The sequence below is a fragment of the Talpa europaea genome (genome assembly GCF_964194135.1).
Source record: "Talpa europaea genome assembly, chromosome: 7".
NCBI lineage: Eukaryota > Metazoa > Chordata > Mammalia > Eulipotyphla > Talpidae > Talpa > Talpa europaea.
Genome location: NC_140074.1, coordinates 125,704,108 through 125,718,295, shown reverse-complemented (window position 1 = coordinate 125,718,295; position 14,188 = coordinate 125,704,108). Strand labels below are relative to the sequence as shown.

Genomic DNA, 14,188 nt, shown 5'->3' with positions numbered 1-14,188 from the left:
CATTTACCTTACTGGGGTGAAAGGGCTGGTAAGAGCCGTAGAAGCTTCCACATTAGGAGGTAATCTCTAGACTTTCTTGTAGTTTAAGCTGGGAAGTTGTGAGACATGAACAAGAAAAGCAATGAAGATTTTGGTATTTAATGTACAATTGACTTTAATCTTAGCTTTAAGATCACTTCATTTCTATCTAAATGTTAAAATTTTTATAAGAATAAAATAATCTTTTGTAGGCAATAGTAATGTTGTTGTAATTGATTTTATCTTCCATATCAAATTAGTCTTTAATGAAAAAAAAATCTTGCCCTTTTTTTCACAGGACTTCCTGATCCGTTTGCTAAGGTGGTGGTTGATGGATCTGGACAATGCCATTCTACAGATACTGTGAAGAATACACTTGATCCAAAGTGGAATCAGCATTATGATCTGTAGGTTTAAATATATTTTTTTGACATAAAACATTGAATCAGTATCATTTGACATAGTCTTTCAAAAGAATCACTTAAAATCATCTGTGGTATAATTCAGTCTTCACAGCAGGTAGGTATTTTGGCTTATTGAGAGCTGGTTTTGGAAGATGAGGACCCTTAATGGGCCGTTGAAGAACAAAGTGTATATACAGTGTGGTCAGTCTCCCTCAAAACACCCCCCCCCCCATTTTTCATTTAAATAAAGGTATTGATTCACTTTAGGCCAATTATAAGACCAGAAGTCAGAATTAGGGTGTACCCATTGGCGTTCTTTCTTTTAAAATCATGGTAGTATATGTCCTTTTTAGGAAGAACAAATGGTACTGTAAGACATAGAGTGGGGAAATGTTGTTACTGCTCCATTCTTATTCCTGATTCCCATTCTCAAGTTAACTGTTTTCAGTAACTTTGCCTGTTTATTCTGGTATTTTCTTCTTTTACTGGATATTATGCTTATTTTATAGTTCCTCAAGATTTTACATTTATTTTAGTTTTAGCTATTTTAAAATTTCCTACCATAAAGATGTTTAGCTTTTATAACTGATATCTTTTATCACCACTTCTATAATCCCTGCATGCCCCTTCCTTTCTCCCAGCCCTCCTGTGTAGTTATTTAAACCTTTTTGGTTAAATTATTGTTCTGTGCTTACGTTACAATGACCACGTGAATATTCATAACTGAGTCATGTCATCTGCAATGATCATATTTACTTTCTCAACAACTTTTGTTTGTTTTGAAGTTCATAACTATCTTACTTTGCTATTTGTTTAATTTTCTGTCTCATTAATTAATTCCTAAACTTTCCTACCGGATTGAACATCTCCTGTGGACATGTTCAAACACATGGTGTATTCCATTTGTTTTATTTTCTTCTGGGAGATTTGCCTCCTGGAGCCTCTTGTCCTTTTGCTCCAGTCTGCTCTGTGATTCTGTAAGATTTGCTGCACAGTTGTTTTGGAACTTGGCTTTATCATTGTTGGCGGTTTCCTTTTGACTTGACTAGGTCCAGTGACTTATTTTTTTTTTTAAATTTTTTTTTTTTTAATAGAGGCATTTTTTTTTTTTATTTATTTATTTGTTTGTTTGTTTTGTTTATACATGCACTGGGTACAGTCAGAAGCACAGGAGGGTGAGAGAATTCACCAGAGCCAGAGCGGGGAGCAGAGCAGGCAGAAGGACCGAAGTACACTGCTGAGGGGAGCAGCGGGCGGCAGGAGAGGTCCGCGGGCCATGCGGGACCCTCCTCCGGTGGCCGGGGAGCAGCCGGGGATCGAACCGGCGCCGCAGAGCCCGCGGGCAGCTTCGCAACCCAGCGCTCAACCGCTGCGCCACCGGGGAGGCCCTAGTGACTTATTTTTGTTTGTTTTTATGGCCATGTTTTGGTAAAGTCTGTCTTCCATTGTCATCTTAAGAATATAAAGATGGAAAAAAATTCTTTGCTATCTTGTTTGAAAATATATTTTGTCTTCTTGATTGATAATTTGAGTCTTGTAGGTGAGATGTCATTTTCTCTGTAAATTTTGAGTACATTGCTCTAGGTCTAGATCAGTACTGTTGAATCGAAATATAATGGGAGCTCATCTATAATTTAAAATTTTCTAGTAGCCACATTTAAAAAAATAAAAAGAAATAGATGAAACATTAAGCTTAATAATATATCCAAAATATTCTCATTTAATATGTAATCAATATAAAATAATTATTGTTATGCTACATATACACACACATAAAAAAATAAACTGTCTTTTATTTATTTATTTATTTATTTAAAAAATATAGTTGACTTTTTTTTAAAGATTTATTTATTTTTTTAATTTATTTATACAAGCACTGGGTACAGTCAGAAGTGCGGGAGGGTGAGAGAATTCACCAGAGCCAGAGCGGGGAGCAGAGCAGGCAGAAGGACCAAGGTACACTGCCGAGGGGAGCAGCGGGTGGCAGGAGAGGTCTGCGCGCCATGTGGGACCCTCCTCCACTGGCCGGGGAGCAGCTGGGGATTGAACCGGTGCTGCAGAGGCTATGGGCAGCTTCGCAGCCCAGCGCTCAACCGCTGCGCCACTGGGGAGGCCCTAAACTAAGTCTTTTAAGTCAGGGGTTTGTTTTGTACTTACAGCCCCTCAACTTGAACTTGGCTGTGTTTCAGGTTCTTAGTATCCCATGTAGCTGGTGGCTGCCATTTTGGACACTGCGGGTTTGGAGTGTCTCTAATGGCTTCCTGACTTTGGTACTTTCTTTCTTTTCACCACAAGATTTCATAGTATTCTTCTAATGCCTAGGCAATTTATTATTACTATTACTATTACTATTATTATTATTGGTGTGAACTTAGTATATTTGAAACATAGTGCTAGGTATTAAGTGGAACTTTTTAATCTGGTTACTTAAACTCCTTAGTTATTGGAAATTTTTCTTTTTTTTCCACTTGAGGATGATATCTTCTCCATTTTCTTTCTCTTTTTCTGAAATTCCTGTTATTTGAGTGTTATTCCTTCTGAATAGATATCCTCTCTTTTTTAGGAAAAAAGTTTTAATTAAAAACTTTTAGTTCTGGTTAAAAAAAAAAACACAATGAAATATCTGAGCTGTTTCTCCAACTTTATTTTCCAGTATTCCTATTTATTATAATTTCTACTCTCACATTTTTAACTTCCAGGGTCATTTTGCTTTCAGATTATTCCTTATTTGTAATTTCCTCGTAGTTCTTGGATGTAGTATATTCTCTGATGAGAGAAATGAATATTGTAGTTTTCTTCTGTTTTTGTATTGCCTCTGATTTCTAAGAGTTACCCTTTTTTGTTAATTTGGTTTTAGTTTCTGTCTTTCATATTTTAAAGGAGGTAATTAAATGTTGATTGGAAACTCTGATGCTCATGGGTAGAGCTGCTCATCCTGCTAATGTGATCAGGTCTGACTGTGACATTTTCATTAGATCAAATTCTCCTGTTTCTGTTACAGGGCAGCCCCAATATGAAATGGGTTGCCTGACTGTGGTACTTCACGAGCAGGCATAAAAGGGACTTATAATGAGACTCAACTGCAGGCATACACAAAAAGGTTAATAAAGGGCTTATTTACAAAAAAGGGAAATGAAGAAAGGAATAACTCAGGGAGAAAGAGAGAGAGAGAAAAATTGATGATTGCATCCTACCAGTTTCGCTGAGCTGTAACCCCAGTAGCACGCTGAAAGCTGGTGAAAAACCAAGCAGCCCCAAGGCCCACATGTCTGGTTATACACCAAACCTGGCTGCTTAATTCCACCCTCAGTTCCCAGTAATCCTTCCTTCAGTGGTGATGACATTATGGGATTTGTAGTCCTTGGTGTCTTGGGTCTTTTTAGTCTTGGGTGGCAGTGGGGTCCATAAAACCTATTTGTGGAGTTTGTTCAGGACATCCTTTTCCCCCAACATCTGCCAGGGGGCTGCTGTATTCTGGAATGCTAGTGGTGTTCTTGGAACTCTACAGCTCTATGCTAGGAGACCCTCCATTCGTTAGGTTAACTTGTCCCTGTTGCCCCTGTTTTGTTAAGGAATTTCACCTCCTTCCTTAGTTGTGCCTAGTGTCCCTAAGCAGAGAATGTTTCAGATAATAAACCTTTGGTTTCCTACCAGGGTTGGGAATGAATTAGGTGGAGGAAGTGGCTCAAGAGATCTTTCCATTCCCTGTAAACATTTTTACCAGTCTCTCTGTTTCAGTTCCTCCATCACCATCAGATTACAGTTTGGAAATATTTCAGAGGTTTGATGGAAAGTAATAATCTTGCTTCTTGCTGTACCTCCTTGCAGGCTTAGTTTTTAATTTTCTTCAGGTTGCTAATCCAGTTATCACATGTTTATCTGCTCTCTAAACTTTCAGCTTTTTGTCAGCCTCTTTCATATTATAAATGTTAATTGTACTGATCCTGACTTCCCAAGTCCTTAGCCTTTTAAGCTTCACAGTCGTTCTGTGTCACTCTTCATCAGCTTCAACTTTTCTTCAAAATGTTCCACTTCATTTTACCTATAAAAACTAATGTAAGATATTCCATCAAAACCTCTATCCCTGACATCTCACCTCCTTACTTTTAGATTGTTAGTTATAGAATTGTTTATAGTACCCCACTCAGCCCTGACTCTGGTCAGTGACTTCAGTTTGGCCTTCTAAACCCATGTGAACAAATGTCATGTTTCCATTACTGTATTAAGATACCTGGAGACCACTAAGGATATGCTTTCTTGTATACACCTCGGTACTGCGGCTCATTAACTGGGGTTAATAAACATGTAAATAGGAACTTTTAAAAAGGTAGGGAATTAAGAGAAGTGAGACTTCTTAGCTTTCTACCTTTATCACAATTAACTGTGATTATCAGTTAATTGTCTAATGATAATTTCACCAGCAGCAACAAAAACACCTACTGTTAGGGCCTCCCAGGTGGGCAGTGGTTGAGCGCTGGGTTGCGAAGCTGCCTGCAGCCTCTGCAGCACCAGTGCACCCTTGGCTGTTCCCCGGCCACCCGAGGAGGGTCCCACATGGCGCGCAGACCTCTCCTGTCGCCTGCTGCTCCCCTCAGCAGTGTACCTCGGTTCTTCTGCCTGCTCTGCTCCCTGCTCTGGCTCTGGTGAATTCTCTCACCCTTCCGGGCTTCTGATTGTACCCAGTGCTTGCATAAATAAATAAATAAATAAATCTTAAAAAACACCAAAAAAAAAACAAAACCACCTACTGTTAGATGATTGATATAGAAGATTACATGAGATAGTACAAGTACTTAGACTAGCAAATGTAACTTAGTGTCATTTTAAAATATTAGGTGCTTTCAGTAAATGTATTTTAGATCACCTTTTTTTTTACTATTCGATTTAACCTTCAGGAATTTTGAAAACATAGCTATAATAAGCTACCGTCTATCTCACTGACTAAACCTTTGATTCTTAATCAGATTGTTTTAAGCCATTTCTTTTAGTTTCAGTCAGATTTAAATTTAGCCCTAGACCCAACTATAATAGTGACCAAGACACAGTTCTTCCTGCTTTGGTCTAGTTTTCCAGTTAAGTGGTGTTTAAAGACAAGTAAATAGGAAATTATAAGCAGTGTGATAATAATATGGGGAAGTGTAGGGTGCTATAGAAATACATTTTTTTTCCCCACCGATTGAAGCATTGGGGAGATCGTCTAAGAAAAAGTAGCATTATTGAGATTAGGCATTTAGTAGGAGAAAAGGAAAAGATGGGAAGCAGAAAGTAGTCTGTGTGAAGAACCAGAGCGAGAGAGAATATGTCATTGAAAACAGTTCAGATATACAGCAAGGTAAGGGGAAGGTGGTAAAAGACAAGCGAAAAGAGGCAAGTCTGGCACCAGCTCATGAAGGTTCTTGGATACCTGTTAATAAGCTTGAATGTTTTCCTAAAAGCAGTGGGGAGCAATGACAGTGTGTTGGGTGGGGAAATGTTATAATTAGATTTAAATCCTAAATGGACACTTTGGTTATAATGTGAGGAGTGGGTAAGATGGAAGCAGGAGTGGCAAGGAGACTAGGTCCAGTATTATTGAGTAATCTATCAAGTAGAAAATGATGATTTTGTTATAGAAAAATTGTCAGTGGGAAGATGTACATACTCTTGATATTTTTAATGGCCTTAAAGCGAGAGAGAGACAAGGGAGAGAGAATATGAATGAGTACTATGCCCTGTGATCTCCTGGGCTTGGCTCACAGGCTGTAGTTTGTTGATCTTTGCCTTAGACTCCTTGCTTTTCTAGCAAGACTTCTAGTCTTTCTCAGTATAGTAGCCAGAGTGATCCTGCTAAAACATATTTGAAATCTTGTTAATCCTCTGTCTTAAATCTTCCCCACTGGTTTCCCATCTTACTTGGGATAAAAGCCAGAGTTCATACCATGACTGACAAGGCCATTTATGGTTTGTCCCCTGTGTTAGAGCAGGCTAACTGCTGCAGCAGACAACCCCAGATCTTCAGTGGATAATGCAATACAAGTGTACCTTGTATGTAAAGTCCATTTGCTGAACCACTGTTGAGACACTGTCACATAGTCATTCAATTATGTAGGATCTGCTGCTTTCAATGTATGTTCTCAAGACTTCCCTCTCTGCCTTGACAGCCAACCTCCAACCAGATGCTTAAGCCAGCTCTGAGACAGTAGGGAATCAAATATTTTAACATATCTAAATCAAGCTTACCAGAAACTGATTTTATATATATACATATATATATATATATTTTTTTTTTTTTAAAGATTTATTCATTTATTTATACAAGAACCGGGGTATAGGCCAGAGGTGCAGGAGGGTAAGAGGATTTACCAGAGACAGAGCAGGGAACAGAACAGGCAGACTAATGAAATACACTGCTGAGGGGAGCAGTGGGCGCAACAGGAGAGGTCTGCTGTGCAATGTAGGACCTTCGCCAGCCGGCCTAGATTGAACCCACACTGCAGAGGCTGCAGACAGCTTCACAATGCAGCGCTCAACCTCCTGTGCCACCAGGGGAGGCCCTGATATAATATATATATATATACATATTTTTTTCTGATTTAATATATTTTTAAAGATGTTTGGGGTGATTTAACTGTTTAATACTTTATTCTGGCTCTACAATTTGGGCATGCCATGTCTCAGTAGTAGTCATTTGCCAGTTAGGTCTGTTAGGTTTATTGGAAAATTGATGCATGCATGCTAAGTGATATTTTAGTACAGATCTTTTCATTTGCAAGAACAGAAACAAAATTTAAATAGGCTTTTTTTTTTTTTTTTAAAGAGGTATTAGCTTGCCTAGTTAAAAGTCCAGGAATGAAAATACTTTAAGCATAGTCGGATTCAGAGGCTCAAATGTGAATTCCTCATTTAAAAGTTTTACTCCTCACATAGGTGGTTTAGGTTTTTTTGTGTGCTTGTTGAATTTTTCTGATATTACTGCTTTACTGAATGTTGTTATAAGGTCAAGGTTGCTGGACCAAAAATTTGATCTCTTAGAATCATTGAAATATAGTTAGGATTCTACTGATGTCACTGTTATATTTTTGCATGGTTTGACACCATGTTAACAATTGACTGTGGTAGAGCTTTTACATACTTGCAGGTATATGCATGGACAAGTTTAGTAACGCTTTTCCCTGCTCTGCTTGTCTGCAGGCAGTGAAGTGAAATCTGCAAGAGTCCTGCTAGCTCAAGGCCTGCATACAGGAAAGAAGCAGGGGAAAAGCGTTACAAACATCTTTTGTTCTACAACATTTTAAAACATACCAGGTATGTCAGATTTTTGGTCTGTCAGCCTTGACAATGCCTCTTGAAAATGAACTGAGTTCTTTCTGAGGTAATATAGGTCATGTCATTGAAAGATGATTGTGATAAAAGTTCTTGTAAGATTTTTGCTCTAGAAATGAAATAATCATCATAAATTGTCAGTTTCAGTTAGCTAAAAAAGTTTTTTGTAAGCTAACAAAAATTGTTACTCTGAGGATGACAAATGTGAAAAAATATATTTAAAAATTAAAAAATTTAAATTCATTCCTATGAATTGATTGAACCTATAACCTATTTTGCCTTATCTAGCCATACTTTGAAACATTTGTGACTTTACACTACAAAACAATAGAAAAAAATTTACACTAGTTGTAATTGCGAAATTACTCATGCAGTTATTTTGTTTTTTAGGTACATTGGAAAGTCTGATTCAGTTACGATCAGTGTATGGAATCACAAGAAGATCCATAAAAAACAAGGTGCTGGATTTCTTGGTTGTGTTCGTCTTCTTTCCAATGCCATCAATCGCCTAAAAGATACTGGTTGTGAGTAGATACTAGTGCTTTAAAAAATTTAAATATATATATGAACATACACATACTCATAAACATACACGTATATGCTTTTGGGAGGAGGCAGTGGTTCCAAAACTTAAAACTTCCTGTGGCTTAAATTTCTGGTCTAAATTTATTTAGACTTATTTAGACTTAAATATATTTATACTTAAAAATAATTGTTTTTAATGTGTGAAAACTGGAACTAAATCAGAGCTGATGCTTAATTTCCAGTGAATTTATAGGTGTTAAGAAATTATGAATATCTAGAACAGTAAGAAGAAAGTTTTCAAAGTATATATGCCTTTTTAAAATTTCTTACCTGTTTTTTGGTGGATTTGTGAGACAAAGTAGGTTTTAGGTGATTGGAATATTTAAAGGTGGAACTTAAAGGGGAATTATTAGTGAATTAGAGTCATATATAAAACTGCTATGAAAAAACTAGTTATAGAAATGTAAAATATTTTGAGTATAAGATAGTTGTATTAACTGCTTAGCTGTAACTTAGTTTTACACCAACTTGGGCATTTGAAAGACTAGACATTGGGAATGATTTCCATATTGGATTGACAAGCTGACTTAGCATATGTATAATTGATGTAACCAGGTGACAAAGTATCTTTTTGGAAGTATTAGACATAAATGGAATTATATTTTTCAATAGATTTTTTTGTGTTTCTACAAAATTCTTTATATAATATTAAAAAAATGCAGTCATTGTCAAGGGATTTTATCTAGTCATGGGATTTTAGCTCAGATGCCTATGCTGAACAAATTCACATAGAATCTAGCTAAGGAAATTAATAAATAACTAGAGTAAATTTAGCCATGAATGTTAGCTGTATTAGGAGATGACCTCTTTTATCTATCTATTTATTTATTTATACATACATACATACATACGTACATACAAGCACTGGGTACAGTCAGAAGTGCGGGAGGGTGAGAGAATTCACCAGAGCCAGAGGGGAGAGCAGAGCAGGCAGAAGGACCAAAGTACACTGCTGAGGGTCTGTGCGCCATGCGGGACCCTCCTCCAGTGGTGGGGGAGCAGCCGGGGATCAAACTGGCGCTGCAGAGGCTGCGGGCAGCTTCGCAACCCAGCACTTAAACCGTTGCGCCACCAAGGAAGGCCCCAGGAGATGACCTCTTTTAATGTTGTGTTGTGTGATATCACACCTAATATGTAAGTATTGCTTTGTTAAAAAGAGAAAGGGAGGAAATTGAACTTAAAGTTCCGAGTTAGGGAAATTTGAGGACTCCTGAGAATGTCTCACATTGTTTAGTTGAAAAGGGACCGACACAAAGATGTTGGATTGGAAAAATTGTAGCATATCAAAATAAGCTGTTTTATTACCAACCCAGCAGGCAAACTGAAAACTTACGGATTACATGTATGACCTTATCTCAGGTTCAATAAGCCTACATTTATTGAACTTGTAATGTGTCAGGTACTATTCTAAACCTTGGTGATAGAAGGTAAAAAGGGCATGAATCCTGTCCTCTGAGAAGCAAGGCTAAAGACATGATGGCAAAGGGAGCAGGACCCATGGAAGGGCTTAGAAGAGTAATTGTTCTGTATAAGTCCACTGTGCAGCTGACTTAGTAGTGTTCATTTGTTTTTCAAAGGGAAAAAAGTCTGTATTTTTGGCTAAATAACCAGGAGCTATTTTGGAGCATGAATTTTTCTTTCTGATGTTTGTGGATGTTTCATTGCTTTAATTTATTTGACGTCTCCCCCCCCCCACACACACACACATGCACACACTTGTTTTTGCTTTCTTTTATTAGGGTGATATGAGAGGTATTTCTTATATGACCTTTTTGACTGACGCGCAATAATATTTAATCGTCAAACATTTATTGAGCATCTGATGTAGTGTTCTGCCAGGCTGGAGTAGCGAATACAGTGGCTAAGATATGTTATCCTTTTATCAATTCATGATCCATTTATTTAAGTAGACAGATGGTATGCAATTGTAAAAGAATTCAGTTGTAAGTGCTTTAACAAAGTAAAATTAGCCTTAGGAGACCATGTTCCTTACTGTAACTGGCTAGGCCAGTTTCGTATGTTTTATATGTGAGGCATGAGAGAATAAATAAGTGGACCTAAATGAGTTAGTAGCAGAACTGACCCCAACCCTTATCTTACAGTTTATACTTGGCTTCTTATTAATGCTCAACTTTGTTTGTGAGGGGGTCATTTGAAATGGTTAGATGAAAAGTAATAATGATGATGACTAACATCTTTTGAATACTTATGCGCCAGGTACTGTACTAAGAGTTTATATAATAATCTGATTTAATTTTTTAAAAAATATGAGGTAAATAATACCTCATATATGAGAAAAATAAGACTCAGGGATAAATTGCTTAAGAACATAGCTATTAAGTGACAAACCAAGACTCAGACTGAAGCAGTCTGGAATCTTAAGAGAGAAAATAACTGCATGCTGAAAATGTATACACCATTGTTTTAATGGCTTTTGAAATTGTTATTGAAACTTTTGTTGAGATACGTATACTAATTACATATGCTATTAAAACATTTTAAACATGTTTCTTCATTAAAACATGATTAATTGTGTAAATGATAGACCTGACTTCCAATAATATCTAATGGAAATTCATTATCATTCTATAGATGTTAGTATTACTTTTAATTTGTAATTACTTTTTTTGTTGTTGATTTGAAATAGATCAGAGGTTGGATCTGTGCAAACTTGGGCCAAATGACAATGATACAGTCAGAGGGCAGATAGTAGGTAAGTATGGAATTTAAAGTAAAGTGAATTTTGGCTTCATTCATACTGACCTAAGTGCTCAATATCTTTTAAATCAAAGTACATCACTAGCTTCATTGTACTATCATTCATTAATATGCATCAAGTAAATGTTTTCAACAGTGGATCCAGGATAATAAATTTAAAAAATAAACTATGAATAAAGAAAAAAAGCTGCCTAGTATGAAGAATTATTGGTCTTATAAGAAGGAGTTCCTTTTTAAAAAATTTTTACTTATTGGGCCTCCCCTGGTGGCGCAGGCAGTTGAACGCCGCGCTGTGAAGCTGTCTGCACCTCTCAGGCTGGTTTGATCCCGGCCAGCCGGCGAGGGTCCCACATGGCGAAGCAGACCTCTCCTGTCGCGCCTGCTGCTCCCCTCTGCAGTGTATTTCGTTAGTCTGCCTGTTCTGTTCTCCGCTCTGTCTCTGGTGAATCCTCTTGCCCTCCCACACCTCTGGCCTGTACCCCAGCTCTTGTATAAATATATTTAAAAAAAAAATTAAAAGAAATTTTTTTACTTATTTTCTTAAATCATTCTTCTCCCTTCGGGTGTAGTCCCCATAGTTCTCCCACCACCATAGCACCTTGAACTGTCACCATAGTCCCTCTTCCCTCCCTTCTTTTAACCCCTCTCCTTCACTCTTTGCCTCAAGTCTCTGGTCAGCTGCAAGTTTGCTTTTTTTCCTGACCCTTTGTTTGGTTTTCCTATGCTCTACCTGTAACTGAAACCATTCGATAGTTTTCTTTTTAGAAGGAATTCTTTTATTTATTTTCATAGTCCATAGTATTTTATTTATTTATAGTCCTGGGTTCTACCAGCTCAGGCTCCTTCCTGTTGGTTCTCACAAAGTGTGCTTCTCTGAGTGGTGCAGTCTGGTGCCTCAGTTGAACCAAAGTACCTTTCTCTTTGCCTTCTTTTTTCTTTCTGATCATTTTCTTTGATACTTTCAGCTGTCAGAGTGTTTGTTTAGGCGCAGTGTGAACGTAAATACTTTTGGCAAGAATCTTTGCTTTTACTTGTTTGTTTTACTACAATGCCAACTCCATGCTGGGCAAAATTATAAGCTTCCAGTTTTGCCATGGTAAGATTTGCAGGGACTCCTTTCTGAGTGATGCCCATCCCCTTGATGTCTACAATATCATCCTCATAGAATTGCATGTATGTGGCTAAAGGAACAACTCTATGTTTTCTAAAACTCAGAGAACATACAATGACTGACTTTCTTTCCCTTTGTGTTGGTCATTTTTGCCATTTACTGGAAGATGATAGATTGGCCGAAAGAAAGGGAGGAAGAAATTCTTTAAAGGTATATAAAGATAGTAGAGCACTGACAGAGGATATATATAATACTAAAAGTTTTCAAAAATAATTCTTAAACTGGTTTTTGCATAAGAAGAGAATATTCTGTTGAACTTTTTGCTTATGCTTTATAATTTTAAAATAATCTGTGCTACTTGAGACGAGTCGAATAAGGAATGATAGTATAACACTCATTGAAAAATGGAGGAATTTTTACCACACCTTATGGGCTGTTCTATTTTGAATTTACCCAGAGAAAAGACTTTCTATTAGATTAAGAATTGATGTATTGAGATTTAATCTAGATACATGGTATCATAGGACACTGAGGTGGGCTCCTTTGAGGCGTCTTAAGAAGGAAAAATGATGGGCCTCCCTGGTGGCACAGGGGGTTAAGATGCAACTTACAAAACTGTTTGCAGCCATTGCAGCGCGAATTCGATCCCTGGCCAGGGAGCTACTCACATGGCGCAGTGGACCTCTTCTAACTCGCCTGCTGCTTCCCTCAGCAGTGTATTTCAGTCAGTCTGCCTGTTCTGTTCCCCACTCTGTCTCTGGTGAATCCTCTCACCCCTCACCCCCTAACCCCTCTGGCCTGTACCCCAGTTCTTGTATGCTTGAATAAATAAATATTTAAAAAATTTTTTGTAAAAGAAGGAAAAATGCTATAGGGATCTTACCACTTAATTATAGAGCAGCGTTTAGTAAAATTGATTATTATGAGCTATCAGAGAGAATTTCATTTTACAAGGCAATGAATTGGGTTCATAGTTAGGAAATTGCCAGCATTAGCAACATAACAAAGCTCTATTGGCTGTCTTCACAGGGAGGTGTTTGCACTACAGCATTCTTGATTATTCTTGTCATTCTTTTTTTTTTTTTTAAAGATTTATATATTTATGCATGCAAGAACTGGGGTACAGGCCAGAGATGCAGGGGTGAGAGGATTCACAGAGTGGGGAACAGAAAAGGAAGGTTGAAATTCACTGTTGAGGGGAGCAGCGGGCAGGCAAGTCAGGAGAGGTCTGCTGCGCCAAGTGGGTTGCTCCCTGTCTGGCAGGGGATCAAATTCATGCTGCAGAAGCTTCGGATTACTTCATAGTGCGGTGCTTAACCCCTTGCGCCACCAGGGAGGCCCCAATTCCTGTCATTCTAAAATTGAGAGGGAGTATAAAATACCTCAAAAATATATCTTAGCATCAGAACTTTCTAAATCTTATTGTTCCTCCTCTATTTGATTTGGTTTGTTATGTGGTTCTTGCCAACTAATGTCTAGTAGTAATCAAAATAGTTTTGCTAGGTGTGAAATTGCTTTTATAAAATAGCAAACTTTTCTTTTTTTTTTTTTTTTTTTTTTTTTTTATAGAGGCATGCTTTATTTATTTGTTTGCTGGTTTGTTTGTTTGTTTTTGTTTATACATGCACTGGGTACAGTCAGAAGCGTGGGAGGGTGAGAGAACTCACCAGAGCCAGAGCGGGGAGCAGAGCAGGCAGAAGGACCGAAGTACACTGCTGAGGGGAGCAGCGGGCGGCAGGAGAGGTCTGCGCGCCATGTGGGACCCTCCTCCGGTGGCCGGGGAGCAGCCGGGGATCGAACCGGCGCCGCAGAGGCCGTGCGCAGTTTCGCAACCCAGCGCTCAACCGCTGCGCCACCGGGGAGGCCCAGCAAACTTTTCTTTATTATGTGTATATAAATATCCCTACTGGACTCTATACTACATTAAAAAACTTATTTTAAATGTGTGTGTGTGTTTTGAATTTAAAGTTCTTGTGTGAATTTGATGTTCATAATAGAGATTAGTTGGACTCATACATTATACATTATGATCCTGTTATTTGAGACTAGG

At 37.8% G+C, this 14,188-nt stretch overlaps 1 protein-coding gene across 2 annotated transcripts in view; it reads left to right on the top strand.

Moving 5' to 3' along the window:
• The window catches only part of SMURF2 (SMAD specific E3 ubiquitin protein ligase 2), a gene marked incomplete at both ends in the record, with an annotated part of 90,511 nt that overhangs the window by 42,176 nt on the left and 34,147 nt on the right, over positions 1-14,188 (top strand). For both annotated transcript variants that reach the window (XM_084237747.1, XM_084237746.1), the window contains 3 exons: positions 317-425; positions 8,115-8,248; positions 10,957-11,022. In XM_084237747.1, the coding sequence (XP_084093873.1) occupies positions 317-425; positions 8,115-8,248; positions 10,957-11,022 (309 nt within the window). The remainder of the gene's footprint in view (positions 1-316; positions 426-8,114; positions 8,249-10,956; positions 11,023-14,188) is intronic.